The sequence below is a fragment of the Strigops habroptila genome (genome assembly GCF_004027225.2).
Source record: "Strigops habroptila isolate Jane chromosome 13 unlocalized genomic scaffold, bStrHab1.2.pri S16, whole genome shotgun sequence".
In the NCBI taxonomy this organism is placed as follows: domain Eukaryota; kingdom Metazoa; phylum Chordata; class Aves; order Psittaciformes; family Psittacidae; genus Strigops; species Strigops habroptila.
In genome coordinates, this window is record NW_022651054.1 from 2043428 (window position 1) to 2070816 (window position 27389).

A 27389-nucleotide genomic window follows, 5' to 3' on the forward strand; every position below is an offset into this window, starting at 1 on the left:
AAATAAAACTGTACATTGAAATTAATGACTTCTGAATGGTCCTACCCATCTTGTCTGTGAGACTGAGGAGGAATCTAAATCTCATGAGCACGGTGCTGCCGACAGCACCCAGGTTGTTGATTTCATCATCCGAGAAGGCAGGACCAAGCGCTCAAGTAGGGTGCACAGTGATTCAGACACTCCATGCTTGTGTGGAGGGAATGTGGAAAATTACAGGCGCAATTATGGTTTCACATTAAATATTCTCCTTTTTAAATCCACCATGTGAAGCATTAGTCTGTGTTTGAACTGGTGTTGTTAATTGGACCACAGTACTTAGATGCATTTTCTGCGGAGTCATGGCCTGTGTCATTAGCTTCTCATTAGACACATTAATTTTTTAAGACTCGTAATAATTACCTTTTTTCAGAAGTTCCTCATTTTACACTGAGCAGAAACCTCTGTTCTGCAGGCTGTAATTCTGAACAATCAGGGAAGAATTGTGAACTCTTTCGCTATAGACTTTCAGAGCAGAAAACGAGAGTGCTGTAGAGGATGGAGAAAGAGATCCTGCAGGGTGTGATTTGGGAGGACTGTTAAGGATCTTTTCCACTGGAAACCTCAGTTGCAGGGGCAGAAAGCTTGTGGAATGACAGTTTTTGGCGGGACAGAGCAGTTCTGGTTAAAACTTGAGAGTGTAGGTGAGGCTGTTTATTGAGATGCACAACTAAGCAGTCAGTTTGCTTTCAATTTTATTGGACTCATCTCATAAAATCTGCAGGTACTTAACAGTGCTCAGTACCAAGTAATTATCTTTTTTGTATGCAGAGATACTGGCCTAAGCTCTTAAGAACAGCGATTCCTGCGTGTCGCTGACACGTGGTTACCCCGCTGGCAAGAACAGCACACTTCAAAGATTCTGACATATTTATTTGGCTAATCAAATGTTTTTTCATTACATCAAGAAGTAGTTCTGCTGACCTGGGATGTTACGGACTTACAGTTTTTCCCACGACAAGAGTCTGTTGTGGCATATTTGGTGTCACCTGCAGCCTCCAGCAGGGACTACAGGGTGTAACAAGAGAGCAGGACAAACTGTTAGCAGGAGGAAAAATCCCCACAGGTCCATTAGCCAGGATGTAGCCTTTTAAATTAATCTGCTTTGTTAAAAATGATGCTTGATTTTCTGCATGTATTGATGAGCTTTTAAATAAGTCATCCTTTGTTTTTCCCTATTGGAATTTTAGTGACCGGGCTTTCATTTTGTTAGAATTAACTCCTTCCAAAGCTTTACCTGAATCATTTGTGTTTGAATTCATTTTTTTGTTTCCTAGCAACTCTACTTTTTAACTTCTGAATTGTTTCTGTTCAATGTCTTTTCTAGCCAATGTTAACTTGCTGTTTTATAAATGACAGCATGGTTTTAACATGATTCGAAAAAGCATAGTTCACTAGATTAGTTTGTATAGTTAGTTAAAAAAGTCTTTTTCTATTATATACAGCGTGTGTGTGTATATATATATACACACATACGTACATATATATGGGTGCAATGGTTCTTCCTTTGCGCAGTTGATTTTTTTAAACAGTCATGAAGGTAACCAGTCTGTTTATACATTGCTGCATAGGCACAGAGTAGACTTGTTAGCTTTTTGTTTACTTTAACATGGAAGAAGCTCTAAGAGGATTCCACTAAGACTCACACAAGTGAGTAGTTCCATTGAAAGTAAAGTGCCAGTCCCAGACTCAAGGCAATGTGGCAAATAGGCACCTTCATAGATGCTCCATTTTCCTCATGCCTCCTCACTAGTGAAAGGCACCGCAGGACGAGCCCCAAAATGGTTCCTCACTCTAGACGTATTTCCCCATGGCTTTTTAGGCTTTTTTGGGTTAGAGCGAGTCCAGAGGAGGCCACAAAGATGCTCTGAGAGCTGGAGCACTTCTCCTGTGGAGGCAGGCTGAGAGAGTTGGTCCTGGAGAAGGGAAGGCTCCAGGGAGACCTTGGAGCAGCTTCCAGTGCCTAAAGGGGCCAACAAGAAAACTGGAGAGGGAATTCTTGCAAGGTAACAGTGTATAGGACAAGGGTAGGAATGGCTTTAAATTGACAGGATAGATTGAGATTAGATCTTAGGCAGAAGCTCTTCCCTGTGAGGGTGCTGAGGCGCTGGCACAGGGTGCCCAGAGAAGCTGTGGCTGCCCCATCCCTGGCAGTGTTCAAGGCCGGGTTGGACACAGGGGCTTGGAGCAACCTGCTCTAGTGGAAGGTGTCCCTGCCCATGGCAGGGGGTTGGAACTGGATGAGCTTTAAGGTCCCTTCCAGCCTAAACCAGTCTGGGATCCTATGATGATTCCATGACCCACATGGTCAACAGAGTTTGGTAGAAACAAGGGTGTTTCCACAAAGTCTTGAAACTAGTGTGTATGGCTGCTGTCAAGGCTCACTTCCTTCTGGAATTGTCATGTGGCTGCAATTTCTGCAGAATGGTCTGAGCTGGTTAAACAGCAAAAATTCAGTTTCTTTTTCAAGGAATCTCTTCTAATGTTGTTTATTCTGTAGGCTGGTTCTGCCCCGCTTCGTAACCTTTCTGAAGTGCAAGCGTCTCCCCCTGAATTACAATGCATGTGCCTTTGCTTAATATTCCACTTTAAGCTGAAGTCTGCTCTCACTAAATCAGCCTTTCACAAATGGAATATTTTTTCACTTCTTGCTGGGTGGGTCCGTACACTGAAAAATAGGTCAAGAACAGTAATCTAAATCTACTGCTAATAAATAATTAAAGCTAATGGAATTTGCACAAGATCTGTGAGCTGAAATACTTCAGAAAGTACTGTGGGGGACGTTTTGCTACTGTAAATCAAGATTTTTTATTTATCATTGTGCTGGGTTGAAACATATCTATAAATGTAACTGAAGATTTTTTGTTCTTTGTACAGAGAAAACACTGGCGTGTTAGTGTATTAAAAATAACTAAATATCATAGAAAATTGATAACATCATGATTCACTCTTTAATGATCAGATTTCAAGTAAATACTTCAGCAGCCTTAAGCAATAAGAGGGTTTATATCTCATTAAATCGTAGTGTAAATTGAGCAATAAATTGTTTGCTCATATGATTTAATTTGCCTTGTATTTTAGGAATTAAATAAGTCATCTAACCTACTGTATAATACCTGTTTGAACAACTATCTCGGATTTCAGTGTCATATCTTAGAGCAAAGCAAAGTGGAGCTTGCTGGAACTAATTAAACATAAAGACTTAAATGTATCCCTTAGTACGCCTCCAATCACATGTGCCCAGGATCTCTGGTGGAAAAATTCCATCATCTGGATTTTTCCATAATCATGCCTGCAAAGAAATAATCTTTAAAACTTGTGTATTGGTAGCTGAGCATCTGAGGGAGTGATCCCAACTTGTTCCAGTTCACCCATAGCAGGGCGAAGCATATACGCTTGCTGGCTCTCTCTAATTAATCAGCAGAACTGCTTGCTACTAATTATAGTTAACTTGCTGATTTCTGTGTTTCACAGTGACAAGTTGTGTCCTTGAAGTTTATAATAATGAAACACACCTCAGAAGTACGCTGTCATTCTTCCCAAATCCTTCATGCCTGGCTGCTTTTTACCTCTCCCTCTTTCAGCTCTATTTATATGAAAGAGAAGCTCAACAGCATTATCCCGATAATAGCTATGGGGACAAAGTGTATGGAGCCCTGCCTGTGAGGGTACATAGATAAGCATCCTCCCAGCCCCAAGAAAAAGTATCTGTCATACCAGCACATCACCTCTTGATAGCGGGGCTGAAACCTGGCAGCTGGTTTTTGACACAAGAGTTCCTCTTGGGGCCGTGCTGTTTCTTCTTTATACGTTGATTTGAACTGACAGGTATCTTCCTGCCCAGTCAATAGGTAGCAGGGTTTGTTCTGGGTTGGGTTTTTTCTTTCTTTCTTTTTAATTTTTGGAAGTTCTCATGAGCAAGTATTTGGAGTCACGATGTTCAGCACTGCCAATTCTGAGCGCAGGGCCACTTGTTAGTTCCTTATTACGTGTGGGCTAACGAGGAAGGAGAGGCGAAAGGGTAAGGTGGCAGGAAAGCTGTAGCATCTCACTGGTGATAAGTCAGCTCAAAAATAGGTTGTGACGGCTGAACTAATGATGTCACCGATGCTGATACAAGTGGGCTGCTTCTCATTATGATTTCTCTGCCAGACATAGTGACATTCACCAGCCAGTGTGTGGCTCACGTAGATGATATATAGAACAAATCATAGGAAATGTGGTGCAGGAGACATAGGATACCACATTCGCCCAGTTTCTGGTTTGTTTTATTTTACAAGAGCCCAATACTTCTGTAGATGATACAGGTGTATAGGTCAAGCTTAGCCTTGCTGGACCACTTTGTCAAACCAGGGTCATAGGGCTCTTGTTGTGGCATTTAGAGATAAACATTTTGGAGGTAAATGAGATGGAGCAGTCTGTGGGGGGATCAGAAGGTGCTTGTGTAGCTTCAGACCTCAAGTAAATTACAAATACAGCATTGGTAGCCTGACCATTGATATGTCCTTCGTACTGTACACAGTGTATTAAGATAGCAATAGATAAATAATGTAGTTTAGTTGTCAGAAAGATGCATTTGTTGCCCATGGTTTTACCATAGATTTATTCTCAGTTTATTTTCCAGAGAGTTATTTTTAATGAGAATGGAAAGGGAGTTAAAAATTATTTGGATTCAGATTTCATTGTGTAGCTACTTGATCAAAACATAAACTCGTTTATACTCTTGTAAAGGGAAAATGCTATATTAGCTTTCAGCTTTCAGATTTGATTCAGATAATGATACAGCATCCTAATTCATAGTCTCTACTTCAGATATTGAGTTTGTCTGTGATAGGGCCTTTTTCAGAAAACTGCTCTATCCTGATAAATCATCCAGAAAGAGAGAGAACGTGCATATTTAGATGGCATGGAAAAATGGGCTAATAATGTGATCGTATAGGAGTACTCAAATATTTCAATGCATTTGTGTTGATAAATTATAATTTGTTTTAATGTTCAGTTGCATCTACCCTTTTTAGCTGTTCTGCTTGATCCCAGTGATTTGCTAGCTGTATGCAAGTGCAGGAGCTGGATGCTTTTCCTGTTTTGACCACATCCCAGGCAGTAAAGGCCACCACACTTTAAACAGATAATAAATCATATGGTGTCCTTGCTAACCAGGAGTACAGATTCCCCCAGCTCTCAACTGAATGTCCTTCTTTCTGTTCAGTTTAGTGCAAAGAAGGTAAAATTGTGTTTGATGTTAGTGTAGTATTTTGGGTTTGATGAGGAATTTTTCCAAAGTGCCAAAAATAAATCTCCCCAGCAGTTTCAGCTGGTGACTCCAGCATATGTATTCCTGACTCGTGTTTATTTTTACTTCCCTTTTGTTGTAAGCTGTCTAAAGTTTTGATGCTGTTTAGCCAAGGAAGGAATTGTAAAAGCAGCCTATAAACTCTTTCCAAGGAGAGGAGAAAGAGAGGGAAGAAAACAAAAACCAGTCTGAAGAAGGTGTTTATGCCTTTTGTTACAGTGTATGCCATTTATCCACTTTCCTCGTGATGTATTTAGTTGCATTTAAAATACTGAGGCAAATTCCTTGCAGTTACTGTTCCTAGACGGTTTGCTCTGTGAAGATAATGGAAGTGGGATGCTCTGTCTCTATTATTTAGCTGCAACAAATGTCAAGTTATTGCTAAGATTTCAAGTTGGCAAAGCATTTTACCCGGTTAAACTGTGCTCTAATGATCAGTGTGTCCCAGGATTGCCCCGGATTGATCACAGTGGTATAACCAAGGGCTTGCCAGTGGGACTGAATCATTTTGAGCTGCATTCTCCTCTGTCATGAAGTGTTTTAAATACAGTTATACGAACAACAAAAGCTGCTGTCTAAATCAAGCACAACATGTTTTCCCATTATGGCACGGATTTTGCTTGGTAACGTTTTGATTGCTGGGATGAGTGTTTAGCATCCTGAATTTGCTAAGTGGAGGATGTGTGGGAATCAGATTTCGTGCTTGAAAGCTTTTCTCCTTTTTGACAGCTTGACCAACTGTTTGCTTGGCTTTGGGATGCCCCTTCTATTCCTTTTTTTCCCCCTCTGTTTCTCTCCGTCTTCTCTCTGCTATAAACAACCAACAACATCTCTCATTACTCAACATGAATATGAAGCAAAGTCCTGCCATAGTTTATGCCATGAAATAAAGAGTGGTGCAAATCCTGTCTATCAAAAGTTAGTACATGTCAATAGCAGGCTCTTGGCTAGAGCTTGCCATGCACACAGAGGGAGCAGGGTTTGGGTTCTCCTGCCACCAGAGCTGGCCAGGCTTGATTCACTGACTGCCACTGCGGTGCTTTGTCATCTCCTGATGTACCAAGGGCGATTTGTGATGCTTAGGCAGTGGGAATAACGCCCTGCTCTTGAAAGCTGTGCAAGCAAAAGAGCTGGGGCTGGTCTGGAATTAGATCTCCTGTATTTCTGCTTTCAGTTTTGACATCAGTTTGCTGGCTGGTGCCAAATTAGCTGGTAAATTCAGAGGCAATACCAGGGACAGGAAGCCCTAAACCTGATGATTTCCTACCAGCTCCGATTTTTATTTCAAGAAATGATGCTTTGTTTGGATGGTATAATTTTTCCTGATTTTATAAAGGGTGCCAGTATATTGACTGTAAATGTAATGCCTCTGTAATTTCAGTGTGCATTAAAACCTACCGTGCCAGATTTGGGCCCTGAACGTGGGCATTTATTTTGCCATCGACAGTTAATGTAATGCTACTTTCTCCAATGTCATCGTCGTCATGTTACAAAGAAAAACATGTTATAAATGTGCACAGCCCTCTGGTCTCCCAGAGGAGTCGAGAAGTGCGGAAAAGCTGCTCAACCTGCCAGTTTGCTTTGGTAGAGGTGTTATTTGTAGATGTTTATGATATACAAGGATAGTATCTAACCTTTTTTCTGTCCTAAAACAACAGAAAATATCAGGAAACATGTAAGTGATTTGACTTGGTCTGAGAAGTGGTGTTTGGTTTGGTGCCCAACAGGGAGCTTATAAAGCTGCAACATTATCCTTAACTTGATAGGGATTAGCTGTATGTTAGTGCAATAACCATGTAAGAAGTGAAATTTGGCTGATCATTTGTCTTTGATAGCTTCATTTGTGTTTGGCCCCCTAAGCCATTTCTCAGGGAGTGGGAGAACTCCCGATGCTCCAACTCTCTGCATGACTTGTCATTTAAATGACAAAAATCACATCTCTCAAAAGCCTACTTCTCCTTCAGGAAAATCAGATTAAATCCAGGGCTTAGGGTGTTTTGGTGAGTGGTTTAATGTCCAATATGCTGCATGACTCTAGATGTAAAAGTAAATGCATTGGAAAGGAGAATTTCCCAACTTTTTAAGGTCACCTTCTTTTCTGAAAGGCCTAAGGCTTTGATAGACCCTTTTTATATTGAGAAAATACTTTGAAGACCTCTTTAAGACCTCTTGCAAGAGGTTGAGGGTAGCTGAGGGGCTGTGGCCAGCGTGAAGAGAGGAAGATTTCAAGGTTACTTAAGCAGTTTGTGAGCGTCCCAGTTGCGAGCAGTATTTTTAGAGCAGGCTTCTTGGTTGGAGGGGATATCCAGAGGCTGAGTAGGTCTCACCTGGCCCTAAAAATGGGTCCTCAGCACCCACACTAGGTCTGGTCAGCTGTGCCTTGGAAGTCTCCAATGATGGGAAATTCACCTTCCTCCTGGGTAACCCCCGTCAGTGCTGTCCTCTTAAATGATGCAGCATCATGTTACTGGTTTATACCTCTCACAGATTTATTTCTAGCTGTAAATACCATGAAGTCGCTACTTGTGCCTCAGTGGAATACCATGGCAAAACCAGGAGTCCAGCTTCTTGGCTGTGCATGAATAATAGTGTCCTCTGCAAAGTTACAGGATTATATTCTTCAGGCATGCAAATAATGAGAATTCTGAGAATTTTTAAGTGAACTAGACCCAAACCAGCTTAAAAGTGGAGCCAGAGAAATTTATGCAAGATAGATGTAACTTTGTTGTCCTAAATTAACTTGGTTGCTAAGTAAAAATATGCTATAAACTTCGAGTGATTCTGTGGGCAGTATTTTCATGAATTTTGTAGCACGGTGTTGTAATTTGGAAGAAGAAATTTTGAGTTTTACAGAAACCAACAAATAGATAAATAATAAAATGAAACCGTCTTCTTCAGCGTCTATGTCTCCAGGTCTCTGATGGCTAAAGTCAGAGCATTCTTGAGGAAATCATTAATAAAATAGACCATTTACAGAATGGCAGCACTCTTCGTTGAAATGATGCTCCAAAGTCCTCTTCCTTTAAGCCTGGCTTCCATTTGTGGAAATTTCTCTGGCATAAGTTCAGAGGTGTAGCTGCTGTTTTGGTAGATAGAGGCATTTACTTCTAATCGCATTAGTGTTTCAGCTGAATTATGAGATTGAAGGCGTTCAGTGCTTACCCAACATCACTGCAGGTTTGTTAATTAATGCTGTTTGTAACAGATACAGGTATATGTCAAACTGGAAATGCAGACTTGTTCCAAATGAATCCTAGATATATTTCTACTTTAATCAAAGCCTCCATAAAATGTGATCAGGATTTAAGTAGCATTTCAGAACTGAAAATAGTGTGAGGGAAAACTTGACAATGACTTGTCCTTCCAAATTTTTCTGATGAAATATCTTGCTTCTGTCTTCCAGGACCTGCGCAAACAGGTAGCTCCGTTACTGAAGAGTTTCCAGGGAGAGGTAAGAGCTTACGCTTCTCGTGGTGCCTTTGATATTGCTTTACCTGAGCGTGTTGTGCTGGCAGTCTTTCAGCATGGCCGGGTGGGTACAGAGCCCTTGAACAGAGAGCATGCAGGGGTTCAGCCCTTGGGCATGGTGCTGTGTGCAGGATTTGTGCACAACAAGCTAAACTGGTCAAATCACTTTGCATCCAGCATACCTGGGCATAAGCTTACCATTGCAGTGACTCAGGGGCACATGCCAATTTGTTGTGCCTCAGTAACAATGGTTGGAATGCTTAATGCAATGTAATGTATGTATAAAAGTATGAAGATAGTACAAATAGTTCACAGTGTAAACCTTTTCAGCTGTAAACCGCTGTATTCTAGGGGCCTTGATGGAAAACCTGAAGTTGGCAGGTGTTTGTTAGGAAAACAACAGAAAACATTAACAGCTCTGGTGCTGGCTCTTACTTCACACACCACTCCACTAAGAAACACATGATGAGAGTGATCACAAGTTTAAAAAGCAACTGTTGTTATTTTGAAGAACTTCTCTAGGAAAAGGCAGCTGGACCCATTACAGGTTTTTACGTTTCATCTGTGGACAGCATTGAAGTGCTCACTTCACGAGTGCTTCAGCCAGATGGGAGCTGTTGTGCTGCCTCTAGGAAAACGTGGTGTATGAAGTTTGCAAATCATATTTCTTCTTACAAAGATCACTGCCTGCGTGGGGTGGTAGATTGAGGTTTTAGCTCACACTCTGCTACACGTTGTGGAGCTCTGTTCCTAAAGTTAGCTGTGTTGAAGCCGCAACGCCTTTTACTTTCTCAATCTAAGCTGTTGGCTGACTTTATATTGTTGCAGTTCCCCTCAGAGCACAGAGAACTTCAGGAGCGTGTTTTAAGAAGTCTGCATAAGTAATGAAGTGCACAACTCCTGTTATTTGTAATGACAGTTGGATTTCTGATTGCTTGTACATCCTGCTAAATATGTATCCCAAACAGGCAATAATTCCTCACCTTAAGAGCAGTATATTTTTTTCATTTTACAACCCAATTTCCCAAGTACTGCTAGAAATAAATAAATAAACAGGACAACTTGCTCCTTGATATATCTAATGGTAATTTGTGAGAACAAAGAATGACTTGTGTGAGTCCGTTTGCCAATGGAAATTTACACTTCAAAATTGCTCCGAGTGGATTGCAGTGCTCTTAAAACCTTTTCACTTTGGTTTCAAGCTTGCAATGCACTGACTGAAAAGTGTATGTGTGCTTTCAGCACTGTTCTTTAATGAAGGGAATGTCTGAGGATCAAGTAAGAATCATAAATCCCAATTTGGCTACAGCAAAGGAAGATTCTCCCATTAGATCAGCTCACTCACTGTTAACCTTGGTCTGGCTCATACACCTTCCTCCTCTTTGGTTTTGCTTCCCTGACGTAAAAGTGAAGTTTATGCTGGAGAGCCAGTGTCCTCGAGCAGCAGGTAGGGAATGCTGCAGGGGTGCTCTGGTTCACACCTAGGTGGGCATCATGGATGGCACCACTGAACTTTGGAGCACCATCTTATTCTCAGTGGCTGCTCATACGTAAGCTGGGAAGAAAGGTTGGTTCGGTTGATACGCTGGAGGGAAGAGATGCCATCCAGAGGGACCTTGACACGCTTGTGAGGTGGGCCGATGCCAACCTTATGAAGTTTAACCAAGCCAAGTGCAAGGTCCTACACCTGGGTCGGGGCAACCCCAGGCACTGCTACAGGCTGGGCAGAGAAGAGATTCAGAGCAGCCCTGCAGAAAAGGACTTGGGGGTGTTGGTTGACGAAAAGCTTAACATGAGCCGGCAGTGTGCACTTGCAGCCCAGAAAGCCAACCGTATCCTGGGCTGCATCAAAAGAAGCGTGACCAGCAGGTCAAAGGAGGTGATCCTGCCCCTCTACTCTGCTCTTGTGAGACCCCACTTGGAGTACTGCGTACAGTTCTGGTGTCCTCAACATAAAAAGGACATGGAGCTGTTGGAGCGAGTCCAGAGGAGGGCCACGAGGATGATAAGAGGGCTGGAGCACCTCCCACATGAAGACAGGCTGAGAAAGTTGGGGCTGTTCAGCCTGGAGAAGAGAAGGCTGCGTGGTGACCTCATAGCAGCCTTCCAGTATCTGAAGGGGGTCTACAAGGATGCTGGGGAGGGACTCTTCCTTAGGGACTGTAGTGGTAGGACAAGGGGTAATGGGTTCAAACTTAAACAGGGGAAGTTTAGATTAGATATAAGGAAGAAGTTCTTTACAGTGAGGGTGGTGAAGCACTGGAATGGGTTGCCCAGGGAGGTTGTGGATGCTCCATCCCTGGCGGTGTTCAAGGCCAGGTTGGACAGAGCCTTGAGCCACATGGTTTAGGGCAAGGTGTCCCTGCCCATGGCAGGGGGGTTAGAACTAGATGATCTTAAGGTCCTTTCCAACCCTTACGATTCTATGATTCTATGATGCAGCTTCTCTGTTTACCATGAGGGAGAGTCTCCACCACATTTTTGCCTTTGAATCCTATCTCCACCCCTAGTGCTACTGCCCCATCGTTTCTTGATCTGTAATGACAGAACTAAGTAGGTGCTATTTGCATATCCAAGTAATAATTCATTACGATTCCACCTCAGAAGGGAAACGGATCCCATGTGGGATGACTGTTCCCACATGACAGGGCTCTGGGCACTAGGGAAGGCCCTAGATCAGAAAGGACAGACAGGTCCCTAACTAGCAAAGGTGTTTAAGTAGCTTTACATGGATGTTGCTGTGTTCCTGCTGCCTAAGGCCTGGCTCCCCACCTCCTGCCTTGCCTCAGCACTTGTACTAGTGTGGTCCCACCGTGAGCACAAAGTTTTCCTTCCCCCCTCTTTTTTGCTGGCTTAGTTTTCTGCCAGGTTGGTTCACTGAAGCAGCTCAGTGCAGGCACCTGCCAGGCAGGGGAGAGGCCAGGAGAGCAAATCCAGGGGCAGGAGGAGTGCAACTGTGCCAGCTTAGGTGGACTTAAACTGTCCTTGAACCGTACCCTCGCTGAGCCCGATGTGCCTTGGAGAGAGGTTAACTTAAGCACACCCATTTAAATACTCTCCCAAGCATGCTTTCTGGGACATCTGCTTGTAAACCTATGGGCAGCTGACTTTTTACAATAAATCCACAGGTCACTTTAACCAATTTTTCTTTCCAGTTCGAGCATGGATATTGATACTTCTCCCTCTCCTCCCCATCTTCCCTTTGTATAATATGAATTTATCAGTAAGTCCACCCAAACTGCAACATTCTGTATTCCATAGATATTTGTCTTGTCCATTCAGCTGAAAACTATTCCAGGTATCAAATACTCAGTTTCCATTAGCAGATGGAGATAACTTTTTTTGTATAGATCTCAGTGCTTTAAGTGACTGGGTTTTTTATGATGAGTTAAAATAAAAGCATTAGGAAATGGAATTTAGCATACTACCAATTTTAAAATGCATTCCTAGTTCAACATGAGACCCTGTTCATCACTGCAGTATAATTTTATTATAGTACTTTTATAGTACTTTTTCCTTATTTAGGATTTTAATGAAAATTTGAATGCAGGTTTGGGGGGGATTTTAATTGACAGAATGTTGTCTGATTCACAGCTTTGTTCTGATTTTGGGGGGTAACTTTTCTAGCTTTCCTGGAAGCTTTAAGGTCTGGATGCTGTAAATAGGCTGTTGTGGGCAAGACAGATGCCGTTAATTGAAGAGGTGTAAAATTCCTGGTGTTTTCATCTTAAATCTGTGTGCCTTTATGTGTCCACTTTTTTTTTTCCTTACCGTTAATGTGAGGATGCAACTTGTTAATGGTTTGCTCACCATATGCTGGGCTAAATACCGGACAGAATCAGAACAGGCTAAAGAGTTCTGTTATTCAATCCTAACATGATTGGCAAGGCACTCCTTCAAGCAGCCATCTGAATAAGCTGTGCTCCTGCAGGTCATTGTGCCTTACCTTGTTTACGTCAGTGGATGGATATTCGTACATGAAATCCTAAAAATAAAAGAGAAGAAAGAAGTTGTGTGCTTGGGCTATGTTTAGAAAACTTTTAATTTACAGAACTGAAGTTGTGGTATGGAAATCTAATGTTGGAATCTGTATTTGTGAAGTCATCAAATAGATATTTTAAGGCTGGGAAAGGATTTCCTGAGGTCATTAGCATTCTTTTCATGTGGCATAACAGTACTGTCCAACAGTAATGCAGTAATCCCTCATTTGGAGAACCCTTTAAGGCACATACTCCAAACCAACGCGCTGGACTTCATGCCTGTGAAAACCATTTCTCATATTCTTCTCACAGAGCAAGTACTTTTAAGGGTATTGCCGTTGTGATGAGCCCACTCCGGCTTCCCACTTAGCTGAATTGCACTTTAAACTATTAATTTGGTCAGTAGAGTAATTTGATAATTTTCCATATGCAGACAACAGAAGCTGAAAATCAGTTTGGTGTGCTGGAACTACTGATGGTGCCTTTGCAGGAGTGCTCTAATAACGTGTGTGCCTAAACAACTTCAGAGCTACTTTCCTTCTGTGTTTTGAAGGAGTGTTCCTGAGCTGATTATTATTCTTTTTTTTTTACCCCCTTTAATTTCCTTATGTTAAATTTACAAACCTAATTAATACAATTTCTTTCCTGTAGGTTCGCTCCATGATGGCTCAATTAGAGTAGCAGTAGAACTGTGGTTCAATATTCAGGCCAGCTTCATAATTGAAAACACATTTTCTTCTCGAAAGCTGCAGCTGGTTTGGTTCTGCTCATGCAGAAAAGGATATAACCTTGCATAACATAGGAAATGAACGGTTGAGAGAGAAGCCAAATTCAATTTCAGTCAGATATTTTGAGGATAAGTCCATGATCTATGGAAGCAAGGGAATGAAAAGTGTGTGTATGTGGAAAGCAGCGTATTCAGCACTCTATTAATCACGGCTAGCCTGGGTGCTGTTGTGTGCTGTTGCGTTAGCACTGATTCTAGTACAGAGGCTGGAGAGCAGCCAAGCACTCCAGAAGTTAACCTCTTAAAGACCCTGAGCTGCTTTCTGTTGAATAAATGTAATTTTGTGGTCAGAAATAAATGCTTGTGATGTAGCAGGAGCTTTGAAAACAACAGCGTGGCAAAGCTATTACAAATTGCTCTGTGTTGGGGAAGTCAACAGCATACATCAAAATTCAGCACTCACGTCGCGCTGATTTAGGCCCGGAGCTTTCCTGCTTTTAAAGCACTCCGGGTAACAAAATTGAGTAAATCTAACATTTTGGGCGGGTAATTGGTTTGTTTTCACATCCACTGCATGGGGTGTGGGTGCTGGGTGATTTCCTTCATGTGACAGGAGCACGGGGATGGTTTTATGCTTCACCTTGGATCTGTTTCCCAGTGCTAGCAGGGAAGGGAGAGGCACACTCTGTGCTTCTGGGGCAGCAGCAGCTCGACAGTGTTTCATTCTTTTGTTTACAGAAGCGTGTAAATGATTATTTATTTCATTTTGGCTGGCTTGATTGCAGTTTAAACAACATCTTTCCTGAGGAAGGTGATTTAAATATGCTTCAGCATCTCGAAGGCAGATGCGCTGTCCCTGATGAGCATGTGGGATGTCTGCTGCTGGCACTGGGCTGCAGGGTCAAAAACATCCCTGAGAGAAGAGACACCTAACTAATGGATGGACAGCACTGCAGAAACTCTCAAATGCAGTCAAAGCCTCTCCTATATGTTCCTCTTTCTCCTTCCCATATTGGTACCTTCCTGGGACAAACCAGCTATTGGGATAACAGGCAAGGTCTCAAACCCAACATATAAACCACCAGAAGCAAGCAAATGGCACCATGCACCTTTGCAAAGCTCTTGCAGCTTCTTCTCTGTCCCATCCAGTGTGCAAGCAAGTTGTACTGAGACAGCCCTTACTACTAGGGTAACTTTGGGGAGGATCAGCCCAAATCCTCTTCTTTTTATATAATTGACAAAGTGCTGAAATTCTTGTTGGCAGCTGGTGGGCTGTCTATATTAAGGCCCGTTATGCCGCTGCCACGCATTTGGGTGAAATGATAACAGTGGTGGGAAACTATGTATGCAAAATCAAGACAGACAGCACCGTTTCAGTTCACAGTGTCAGGAGTAGCTTCTCATCCTTTTAAAAAAAGAGCTTGAAGTGTGCTGGAAGGAATGGGGATGGGAGGGCTGTGCCGGGCACGGTATTCTGCAGAGTGTCATTAAAATCCAGTCCCTGTTTCCCCAAATACAGAATTATCTTTGTACTTATCACAAAATTACTGTGAGGTTCTATACAAGCCATTATCTGGTCTTGCTTTGCTATTGTAGAGAAGCAGGAGGGTAAGGTCGGTGTGAAATATTAGTGAAAGGTTACATTTTGGTATGCATGTGCAGGTGGGTTTTGCACAAAGTCACTCAATGAGCTCATTCTCACAAGGATTCTTCTGCCCTAATTTTTAAAAACATATAAACAGAAGTTTGGATCATCCACAAGGAGAAGAGTGATTGTGGGTTCTAGGTCACTGTTCACAGAGGCAGGAAGAGGGGCTGATGGGCAAGTGAGAGCATCCCCTCACTTTACTGTGTAGCTGCTTTTTCTGCTGGGAAGCTGGAGGGGATGGAAGCTGGAGGTGATGGATAGGACAGGCTGCTCTTCGCTGGCAGGACCACTGCTTTGTTTCCTTCCTCCCCTGCCCCACTTTGGCACACCAAGCGTGGCTAGACTGGCTGCAGCAGCAGATGTTCTCCATCCTGCCTTGTGCTCTTGCAGAACCTTGGGCATCACAAGTGGGCAGCTCTGGCATCTCCCTGGTTAGTGGCATAGCAGGTAATTTGGCTGCATCACCAGCAGGGCAAGGGAGGGGATTCTCCCACTCTGTTCCACTCTTGTGAGACCCCACCTGGAGTACTGCATCCAGCTCTGGGGACCCCAACAGAAGAGGGACGTGGAGCTGTTGGAGCAAGTCCAGAGGAGGCCATGGAGATGCTGCGAGGGCTGGAGCAGCTCTGCTCTGGAGCCAGGCTGAGAGAGCTGGGCTGGTTCTCAGCCTGGAGAAGAGAAGGCTCCTGAAGGGGAGACCTTAGAGCAGCTCCAGTGCCTAAAGGGGCTCCAGGAAACCTGGAGAGGGGCTTTGGACAAGGACCTGTAGGGACAGGACAAGGGGAATGGCTTTAACCTGCCAGAGGGGAGATTGAGATGAGCTTTTAGGCAGAAGCTCTTCCCTGTGAGGGTGCTGAGGCGCTGGCACAGGGTGCCCAGAGAAGCTGTGGCTGCCCCATCCCTGGCAGTGTTCAAGGCCAGGTTGGACACAGGGGCTTGGAGCAACCTGCTCTAGTGGAAGGTGTCCCTGCCCGTGGCAGGGGGTTGGAACTGGATGAGCTTTAAGGTCCTTTCCACCCCAAACCATTCTACGATTCTGATACATTAACGAAGTTAATACACTTTCATACTATAAAGGCTGATCGATAAAATAGTTAAGGAATTTTCATAACATTTGGCACTTTACCCTCCTTTTGCCATCTGTGTTTTGCCACTCTGGTTTCATGCCTTACCCAACCCATGCCAGTGCAGGACTGCTGTTGGCAAGGGTCCTTGCCCCAGTGCTGGCTGCCCACCTCCTCCCTCATGCTAGTCTAGCAAGTGCACAGGATGAGTCAGTTCAGTTTGCCAGCATGATGGAAAATAAACTCTTTCTCTCCTTTGTTGCTTAGTTTTTCATCGAGTCAGTGAGCTGAATCATGCTACAACAGTGCGATTTCTAGGTCTGATGCAAGAGGAGCGGGAGCCTGTGGCCTGAGGCAGGAGGAGAGAGCAGGGCTGCTCTGTTTGGTGCATGGATAAGGAGTTCAGTGGGAGCAGGAACTGAGAAACGCTGCTCAGAAGTGCCAGAGGGGTGTGAGGAGGGAGATCCGTGGGTTATCAGAGGATCCAGGAGAGGTTCAGCAGTGATGGCAGACTCGCCGTCGCAGTGATCTGAAGGCAGGGTGGCAAATAGTAAAAGCTATTTAAACAAAGCTGTCATTCTGCCGTCAATATCTTGAGGCACATGTTGGGTTGGGCTGTTTTACTGGGAAGGAAGATCAAAGATTGGAAAAGCAACAAGAAGCCGTCCTGTGAGAACGAGGGAGCCGAGCTTTCCTCAGGGGATGGCAGCCTTGTTTGTCTGGGAAAATCAGGATTTATCTGGGCATGAAAGGAAGAGAAGGTTTCAAGGGTTCAAGGTTGCAGCTGTTTCACAGTGGAGGGAAGCAGAATTGAAAAGTTGAAGGATTTGTGTCCTTAAAGCTCTCTTCTCAACTTGAGGTTAAACCAACAAGTTGGTGAGGCAGGCATGCTCTCCCCAAGCTCTTTCCTGGTGGTGTCCCTGTGCAGCTTTGTTCAACAGATTGGTATTGTACCCACTGTGAAGTCCTTATTTTGGTTAAAGAATTTATAGCAAGCTAAAATACACACCATATGCTTTAAGCAGCTGCACAGGAATAATTTCTTTCTAATTTTGCTTAAAAAAAGTCTTCTAATTGCGGCAAAGATTAAAAAATAGTATTTTTACTTTTTCTTTTGTCAGCTGCAAAATAAATTAACCAGAAGAGCGAATGATATATTTTATTAATTTGTAAAGTTATAATGTTATCTTTTTATTAATTCATTAATCTAGCAATCTGTTGGTATTAAGGAAGGGAAATCAAAGTAACTGCGCGAATACTCTGCGTGCTTCCTAATCCCCACAGCCGAGTGTGTTGTAGAGCTGTTGGTGCAGCACCTCAGCAACTGATGGAGTGTTTTATAGGGAAGAGCAGCCAAGCCCTATTGTCTTCAGAGGAAGACTGATGCCATTGCATGGCGTTAATAAAGCTGGCTGTAACCCCGTTTGATTTCAAGCTATTCAAGAATACAGCAGGGCTTAAAATAATGGCATGTTAACGTGTTGTTAGCGTGCTCTTGCTTCTCCCTTTGCTTAAGCTGTTTCTTACAATTCTTAGTGGCGTTTTGGTAGCTCAGAGTAATTGAAGACAAGTGGAAAACTTTGTGATGCATAAGAATACAACAAAAGAAGCATGAGGGAGCTTTGTGAATGAAGGGGGGGTATCATTAAGGCATCTATTTATTAAAAATCAGAACAGGAAAAATAAGTTGTGTTTGAAGTCATTTATTTTTATTCAATTAAGTTAGTTGCAGATTGGATGCAAGACAGCAGAAGACTAATCTTTCACGTTAAGGTGGCCTAATGACAGTGAGAATTACAACTGAAGAACAATGAAGATAAGTAGAAGACTTCATTATTAATTTTTATCATAGTTGTGTGAATGCTTGTGTCTGAGACACTGGATATGCAGTTAATTGTACTGCAGGTAAACCATCAATACTTCAGTAGTGCCATCCAAACACAGAGCACAATGAGATCCCTTCGCCTTAGTGATCTCATTTAGATCTCATTTGGGATGCCAAGTTGTCTAAAACCAAAAGAAGAACACAACAGTGCTGAATGACCCAAGTTGGTCTGTCAGGAGCAACACATCACGGCCATGTGCTGGTCTTGTGGTCTGCAAATGTGTTAATGTGCTGGTATCTGTAAGTTCAGAGAGTTTAAGTGTCAGTGCAGAATGCACCAGTCCCAGCTTCGCAGCAAAGAGCTTTGTCTTCCTGTTCCATCTTTAAATGCAGAAACACGATTGTGCAGCCTTCTGTGTGACTGCATTCGGTGAGACAATACCACGTACAGCACAGAAGAGCATCCAGCTCCTGCTAACCTGAATCCAGGTGATTTGTGGGGCAGCAGACATCAGAATTAATGCTGAAATTTCTTAGTGCATAGAGAGTGAGAGATTCCAAAATAAAGCCACAGATTTTGCTTTTATCTTTTTGAACTTGACTGGATGTAACTGAAATGGAAAGAGGCAATGTTCAGATAAAAACTACATCCAGCATCTTCCCTGACAGAGGAGGCCGGATTTATGGTGCTTACCTAAATGTGGAGATAAAAGTGTTGATTTCATTAATGATAGTTTGATTTTAGCCAGGTGTAGTAAATAGCAGACTGTGACCAAGAATGTCTCAAATAGCTGCCCGTGCTGCTGGGGTAGCATGCCAGCGATACCAGGCGACCAGCTGTCGTTCTGGCACTGGAGAATGGGAGCAGACCAAGAGGGTCTTCATGGGCAGGTTGGAGAGAGATGGTTATGGAGGCAAAGGGGATCATTCAGCCTCCAGCTGAACTTGGTACCCTGAGCAACAACTCATGAAAGCACTTGACCTGGAAAAATAAGGTGGATAAAGGGAGGACTGCTCTGAAACCGGTGTCTCGCTGCGGCTCCTTCCATAGAGCTCCAGTGATATTTTAAAGATGAGGGAGGGAGGATTCCTAGTGTCTCATTTCTGTTATCTCAGTATAGCGCCAGTGGTATTATCAAGACAAATAGTATGCCAAAACTTAAAAGTGAACATATGTTTATGGGGGTGGTGGGGAATACAGAGGTCATGGGTGTTTCTTTCTAGTCAGAGAAGACATAATGGGGCCTGGTTTAGATAAATTAAGCTTTGGAGCTAAGCTCATGTCAAGACTACACTCGTGTAATTATAAGTTGAGTTCTTTCAGGGTCCCTGAAGTTTTTAGAGTCAAATAAAAATGTTCAGCAAGAATTTGATAATGTAGTTCAAGTGTTTTGATGTGAGCTGATTGCAGCTTATCCTTGTTGGCTCCTGAACCAATTTTACTTTGAGTTGAAAAATCTTCAGTGAACTTCCAAATACTTCCTTCCATGTCATTTCAGTGCTGCTTCCGCTGTTTCTGGACTTCATTTATATTTTGCTATTTTTGATGGCTTTTTCATCCTCTATTTCCTTATTTCCTTACACCGCTGGAAACTGGCATTTTTTTTGTTCCAGTTAAAGTTGTCATGTTGCCTTTTCTATATTTTTAAGGTAGAATGTGGTTGTAGAGCTCATTTTCAGTGGAACTTTCAACGCTGCGGATTGATTTTTTTGGTAACAACTAAAATGTAAAAAAATCTCTCTGCCTGGTGGGATTATTTGGAATTCTGGTTCTGAATGGGGGGGAAATGGTGTGAAAGTTCCTGTGATTTACAAACTGCTTCCGTCAGAAAGTCTCTGATCTTGGAAGACGTTGTTTCACTTCTATTTTACATTTCAATCACTATATAACTGGTAAGGAGTGAATAAACCATACCTTTTGTAATGCTTAGGGAGACTGTAGGTGCAGATGCCCTTTATTAAAACGTGAAAAACCTGTAATGGGAAAACAAACCATCCTGTTATTTCCCAGAAGTGTAAGCATTTTAAATGCTTTGGGTTTTGTAAAAGGGGCAAATGAATTTTTCAGAATACAGTCCAGAATCAGTTCTGTAATGCTAATTGTATTTAATAATAGTAATTTAAATCTGACTGTACTCTGCTGAGCAGCAGCAAGAGAAAATTGTATGTGGGAATGTTAAAGTCCAGAAGTCTAACATATGGTGTGCTTTGGCCTTCAAAGTCTGTCTTTATGTACCCATGAAATATTTCGACTGCAAAAGTCTTTGTGATGGCTCCCCCCTCCTTTCTCGCCCGTTCACAAATGGTGTCGGATACTCCCAAGCATTGATTTACACTACCCGGTGCCTCTCTGCCTTTGGCACTTTATTCCATATTCTAATTTCAAATACTCTTTGTGTGAAAATGTTCTAACCGAGTTACTTATGTTCTTATTCCCTAATGAGCATCGGTCCATCTGTGATTGCTCGAATTCAAGTTAATAAATAGGTTATTCACAACCATCAATCCTTTGCTCTCCAGCACGTCCTGTGCCCTGTGATATTCCAGTGCTTTTCCGTAGCCTTTCTTGGTGAACTCTGAAAGACAAGTATGGCCAGCGTTTGAGAACTCCTATCTGCTCTCCATGTCCTCCATCATTTTGGGCTCTGCTACCTGATTATCATCTTCCAACACCGTTTCTTTTGTAAATTGATAAGAATAAGTTGCAAATAGGTCAGGTTTCAGTTCCACCACACCTCCACCAAGCTGTATAAATTGATACAGGCTGGGGGGGGATGTAAGCAAAATAGGAATTTGCTTTGTTTCTCTAAGGCCATTCTTCTGTTGTTACAAGAACTTGTCTCTTCACAACCTCCCACCGTATCTCTCTAGATTCCAGTGCTGCTGCCAAATGCTGTGCAGATGCTTCCAGTGTCCTGATTTCCCTCCTTGACCCCTCCCCTCGAGTCTTTTCTTGGCTTATATGCTGTGCATTGTGCTTCCATGTAATTTCTACAGTTGTCCTTGCCCTTTGGTTTTCTGGCCTTAGTCCTCTCCCTAATGATCTCTACAAGTCACCAGCTGTAAGACTCATCTATAGGAGCCCTCTGGTGCTCTGGTGCACTTTGAGTCTGACTCCCTTGTTTTAATCATGGACATGGCAGGATTCCCCACCCTCCCCAAATCCTTCCCTTCACAAAGTCATTTTAGTACAGCGTAAACAGAAGTGGCACCAAACCTGACCCCGCAGCACCCTCCTGCTTATCTCTCCTCCTCCCTGCGCCGCTTCCTTTCCCTGGCACCCTGGGCTTCCTGTACCCCAGCACCCTGCAGAGCTCCGCACCCGAGCAGGCTTGTACCACGTTTGCTGCTTCTGCAGATCTCCCTCCTGCATAATAAAATATCAAATACTTTCCTGAAATACAGATCCAGGCAACTCTGTCCATTGTTTCTGCCTTATCTCCCAAATCAATAATGTAGTGAAAGAATTCAAGGACGTTTTTCAGACAGGACCTTCCTTTTTTAGTACATGTTGACGTACGCACCTTGAAATGGTTTCGTAATATTAACTGCTTCTCAGATACGCAGAGGAATTGATACCAGGCCTTTGTATCCGTAGTTCTTCAGATCCTTCCTTGCTTTTTATTACCATATGGGAATGATAATCTCCATACTTTTAGTTTCCTGATTTCAGTAAGCTGCCGCAGAACTGTGTCAGGCTTTCCTGTTTCCCTGTCTCTTTCTGCTTTGGAGTATTAATTCAGTGGACTTGGGCTTGGGTCAGTTTGGTTGGGTTTTGTCAACATTTAGTAACTGTAAATCCTCTGTTTTCTAGTACATTAGTAAAACGCATGTTTACTGAAAAAAGTTGCTATGGAACTTTAATCTCAGTTTAATCTCAGAGCCATAAAGCTGCCTTTTCTTGTAAAATGAAGTTTTAGGGGAAAATAACAGATTGTGTGGGGTGGTATTTACCTGGGCAGACAGCTGCTTAGATCGGTACTGCGTGTATGACAAAACACAAAGAAAAGCCAGTCAGAGAGCCTGGCGTGAGCTCTTGAGTGCCCAACAAGTACATCTCTTGATCATCTCATACGCTTGTTGGAAATAATAGAAGAATACGTTAGCCACAAAAAAGGCAGAGGTGACATCAGAAGTGCACATGGTCCCTATTCGTTGTGTTAGATCTTAGTAAGTGGTAAAGAGTTGTTGAGGAGAGAACCTGTCTGGGAAATACCATGCTTTTTATACAGATTTAAAGAGTCACAATAGACAGTAGAGTTCATAAAAGTATTGATGCTTCATATTGTGCTGAAACAGTACATTCAGTACAAATGCCCCAGAAATACCCTGCTGCTTCAATAGGAGCTGTACACAGGAGACTTGGGTTCCCTTGTTATGTATGAACTAGTTTTAGATGAAATATATTAATTTATTATAGCTCTGAGTGTAAGAGTTGTATTGGAACAAGTCTAAAGCCGTCTTTTCTGCTCACCCCTTTTAGATCGACGCATTGGGTAAGAGAAGCAAAGAAGCAGAGGCAGCCTTCTTGAATGTTTATAAGAGATTAATTGATGTTCCAGGTAAGCAAATGACTTCCTTATTCTGAATACCTGATGGCTTATGTTCCTGGGAATGCTGCTGGGCAGTTTTTCATTTACCTTTGATAAGGTAAATTGAGCAATGGTTTTTCTCTGAAACTGATATGCTCCAGTAGTGTTTCTAACGGAAAGAACTATAACTAAAGCACTTTTCATGACTTATCTTAAAGCTATTCATTGCATTTACTTTTTAATGTTTGTAGAAATCATTTCCTATTATGACAGTATTGTGTGATTCTCAGTTGTGTGTTTATTAGAGGGTTTGGCCATTTTCAACAGAAAAGATACATCTTGAAGCTTCATCAAGAGGCAGCAAGATTTGTACTTTCAAAGGATAGAGAAAATTTTTAATACCTTCCCAAAAAAACTTTTTACTGAGAAGTAAATTTCTACCAAATTGCAATTCTCTTCAGTGTTAGTGTGACCACAAATTTTATTCAAAGGCCTTTATTGTATGTGTTTTCAATCCTCCTTTATGTTTGGCATCAGAAGTTTCCGGTTTGTTTCTTTTTACATTTTGGGAATTGATTTTTTGTTGTTGTGCTCCCCAGTGGTAGATAAATACTGTCTGAACAGATTTTTCTCTTTCAACTGTACCCAAAGATGAGAAGGAGTTAGGAGTCCAAGTCTCCACTTCCAAATCTAGGCCTGGCTGAGCTGTTTGCATTCGAGTGTGTCTCTATGATTTTATACTCTTGTTCAGAGGCTTTTTTCTGAAGCTTGGCACTGTCACAGGTGCTGGGATTTGAACAGCAGAGTCAGACCAAAGCCCTACAGAGAAAGCAGGACATAGATCCCACCCATGCTGTAGGATCTAAATGATGAGGGTCTTTGTCAGTACTTCTTTGTGGGAGGAAGAATTTTCTCCTTTCCATCATTTAAAGGAGCAAAATTTACACCCCTTCTTCCACGTTCCACAGTCCCTCTCGTGTCCAGCCCTCCCTTGTGTGTGCCTTATGTTATGTGTCAGAGAAATATTTCTTTGATATTTTTACTATGTGTAAAAATTTCAGTGTGGCTAAGTTGCGAGTCCATGGAGTCTGTGGGATTAGAAATATCTACAGGGTTTAGTCCCATGCTCTGTCTGCAGGCCTGAGAGGTGCACGAGGAGCGTACTCATGTTGCTAAAAGCAAATTCCAGGTTCTCAAGGAGAAGCCCGGCCAGTCTCCTGTAGCTGTATGTAGACGTAACAAATACTCACTGTTTACAACACATATTCCAGTGAAAGGGAAAACAGCCTTTAGGAATGTATGGCACTGGTATTCATCACGATGTGGTAGGGCTGAGTTAGGCATATGCAGTAGGTGCTTGCCTCATTGTATTGGGTTTTTTTAATGCCTTCTCATCATACATAGTCTGTTACGTTGGGTATGTCTCCATGGAGGCCTTTCCTTTATAAAAGGCCATCGGTATTCATTTATCACATGTTGGTTTGCCTCAATGTGGCTTTACATATCTTTTGACCTGTTCATACGGTATTTCAAATATTTAGGTATACTTTTAGCTCCAAAATCCTGCTATGTTTTCTTTTCGGTGTGAGAAGGGAGCAATGATGTTTTGAGAAAGCTATGGCTGGAATGCTGCAGAGTGGTTATTTAGCATTAAGAATTGCTGTTACATGACAAGGGTGCAATTTTATCAGACTTTCAATATCCTTTATAGGACCATATAATAATTGCAGCTGAAGTCTAATTCCCAGCAGCCAATTTTATGGTTCTTGAGGAAAGCATGTATTCCTCTCCTCAGTAATAATGTGCACACTTTATATAATTAAAAAGGGCTTCTATTTTAATTTTACTATAAAATGATCTGTATTGAAACTCCAGCTACGGTGCTTTATGGATTCAGCTAAGTTTAATGATTTTCCTTCCTGACTTGACCAGAGTTTTCACTTGGGCTCACCAGTAAGGAATCTGTGGGAAGGATGGTATTTTACTTGTAAATTTTCCTATACACATCAGGGGTTTTCTCTTTAAAAGATAAAACAGACCTTTTCATATCTCTCTCCAGCTTTATGATGCTGTTAAAATAGCATTATCATTGGTTTGTGCTGCAAGATTTATCCTTCCTAAAGGAGAGTACATGTCAAGGAAAACATTTTGGTTTATGTACATTTTACACAGCTGTAATTCTCACTCAGATCATTCTGTCTTGCTTGAGACTGAACATTTTTAATTAATGGAATTAATTTTCTCATTTAATTGCCTTATTTTCAGTATGCAGTAGAGAGCTAGAGAAAAGTGAATGCTGCCACATGAATTGCGCTAATCAGCAAGGTTGTCACAACTTACCTTTAAAAATAATGTGAATCTATTTATTTTGAAGCAAAGGGAGGTTGGGGTCTGTATTTTGAGGAAGCTTCTTTCCATCTGTTCAAGCTTGCTTTCTCTTTAGTTTTATCAAGTAAGTGTATTATGTTAGCACCCTCGGCTTTTAGGGTCTTAATCTTGCAAACAAAGTGAAATTGGAGCCCTGTTGTGTAAGTGTTCGGAGGAGCCGTGTCGCCTTGCAGAAACAGCATATTCATAATTCTTTTTCTAAAGCTTTAAAAGAAAAATATGAAGTGCTAAAAATATTAAACATTAAATCTTTTTCTTTTAAAAAGGAATAGTGTTCACTACTTCATGATTTTGGAACAAAACTTCACTGTAATTTTTCAAGCAGAAGTTAAAATGTGGAGACCCAGAGTGACTGCCAGGTGACAGGGTCTGGATGAACTGGTTAAAGAGAGTTTCTCTTTATGCTGTGTCTTTATTACTGCACAATGCCACAGTTAGATTTGCTCAGTTTTCAATATTGCTTCTGCTAAGCACAGCTCTTGTGTAGGCAAAGTAGAAACAATTCTGCCTTCAAACAGAAAATCTGCTATCTTGATATGGCAGCATCAAACCAAATTTGGGTTCAGTGGCTGTTTTCCTGTGGAACCTGATTGTCTATCTCTTGTGATACTGCTGAGAGTTTGCCAGCAAAGGGGAGTCTCCTTCCTGCTTCTCTTTCTACTCCAGGGGAACATTGGGGTGCCAGCCCCAGCTATGCCCAGCACACCCCAAGCTCACCACCACTGCCTCCCCTCTCTTTGCTGAATGCCAGTCCTGACCCTCTCCCGCTCCTCTGTAACACCTTTCCACTTGAGACACAGTTACACACTCTACGAATATGATAGGAAAACGTGCTGGGCTTTGTCAGCATATAAATGTTTGAGAATCAGGGTAGACTGATGCAAAATATTTGCGCTCAGTTTGGTGGGGACTGAGCAGCCTTCTAGGGTTGAGCCATAAATGGTGTTTGTTTCTGTTTAATGGGAATTGTCTCATCAAGAAATGAAGTGTGTCTTACGGTGTAAAAGGGGCTGTAGTGTGTTTTTAGTGGAGACTCTTCACGTGTCTCTGTTGTGATCTGGTTGGCAGTAAGTTTGCGTATGTGCGTGAGGTGGTTCGTAGCTCAGAGGACCCGCTAGCTGAGGAAATGAGAGAGGGCAAGAAGAAGACATTTTAATTTTTTTTTAATGTTCCCTGTTCCCTGGTAAAACAATGAAAAGCAATAACAGCGAGATGGCTGAAATGGAGATTTTATCTTTCCCTTACTCCTTGCCATCACAAACCGCACACCATGCCATGGGGGCTGCATCTTACTAAGGGGTTTGAAGGAGGAGCAGGCCAGTTCACGGGAGTTTTCCTTTCATTACAGGCAGTATTTTTGTTTACATACAGTCACAGTTCAGCCTTGCAAATTCCGACTGTCGGGCTTTCTTTTTCGAAGGAATGATTTAATTGAGGAAGCACAAACTTCTTTTACAAGAAGTCATCAGTAAAGCACAAAATAAGTGTTAGGGAATTACTTCTAAAGGCAGAAATGAACATTTGTTTCTCACCCCCAAAGAGAGCTTCATTCCTTCACCACGGAGCCCGTGGAGCAGTGGTGGGAGATGCAGTGCTTGTGCTATCACTCCATTCGCTTGTGATTATTTACAGCTTAGAAACACTCTCCAGACTTGTACTGCTCTTTGGGCTAAGAGAAGACTTCCATTTAGGGGTATTTGATCCATGTTCTGAGGTTAAAGGTGATACAAGAGAAAAACAGGTTTGCTCTTCCCCCTACCCCTCCTCAAAATTATCTGCTGCTTATGTTGGAGGTGATAAATGTGTATGAAGTTGTTGTATTTATGTAAGTTATGTGAAGTGTTTGGAATTTTTTGTAAGGCATTATGTTAAGCAGAAATCATAAAGGTTAATGCCAGCTCTGATAGCAGAAGGTCTGTATAGACTTCTACATACCCAGATGACCCAGAAGTTGCATGATGTGCTTAAATTGCAACGTAAGCACACCCAAACTTCTGTGTCAGCAGAGAAGAGCTGGTTGTAATGTAAATTTAGGGGAGATGTAAAAAGGGGAGAAGGAAAAGAGGTTCACTCCAAGGGACTCCAAGGACTCCAAGCATACCCTGAGTTTGTGGTGTATCAAGACTGATCAGGACAGAGAGTTTTGGAAAGAGGTTTGGTATCATTGCAAACAGCGTGAAAAAATTTTAAGCAGTTCCTGGTTTGTTACTAATATGTGTCAAAATGGTCGTCCCTTTCCAAATAAAATACATTGGAATAAAATTGAAGATAGACATGTAAAATGACATATTTTTGCTGCCTCAACCTTACAAGGGAAATGAATATTCATAACGTGTCTTTTCTAAACCTTAGGGGGAAAATAAAACAATATTACAGTGAGTAGTCTTAGGAGGAAAGGAAGCAAAATGAACTTGCTCCTGGACAACAG

The 27389-nt window shown here is 42.2% G+C and overlaps 1 protein-coding gene across 8 annotated transcripts in view; it reads left to right on the forward strand.

Annotated features, from left to right (window-relative positions):
- CUX1 (cut like homeobox 1) overlaps nt 1-27389 on the forward strand; it is a 273385-nt gene that overhangs the window by 99926 nt on the left and 146070 nt on the right. For all 8 annotated transcript variants that reach the window (XM_030472171.1, XM_030472165.2, XM_030472166.2 and 5 more), the window contains exons 3-4: nt 8733-8780; nt 22525-22603. In XM_030472171.1, coding sequence (XP_030328031.1) covers nt 8733-8780; nt 22525-22603 — 127 coding nt within the window. The remainder of the gene's footprint in view (nt 1-8732; nt 8781-22524; nt 22604-27389) is intronic.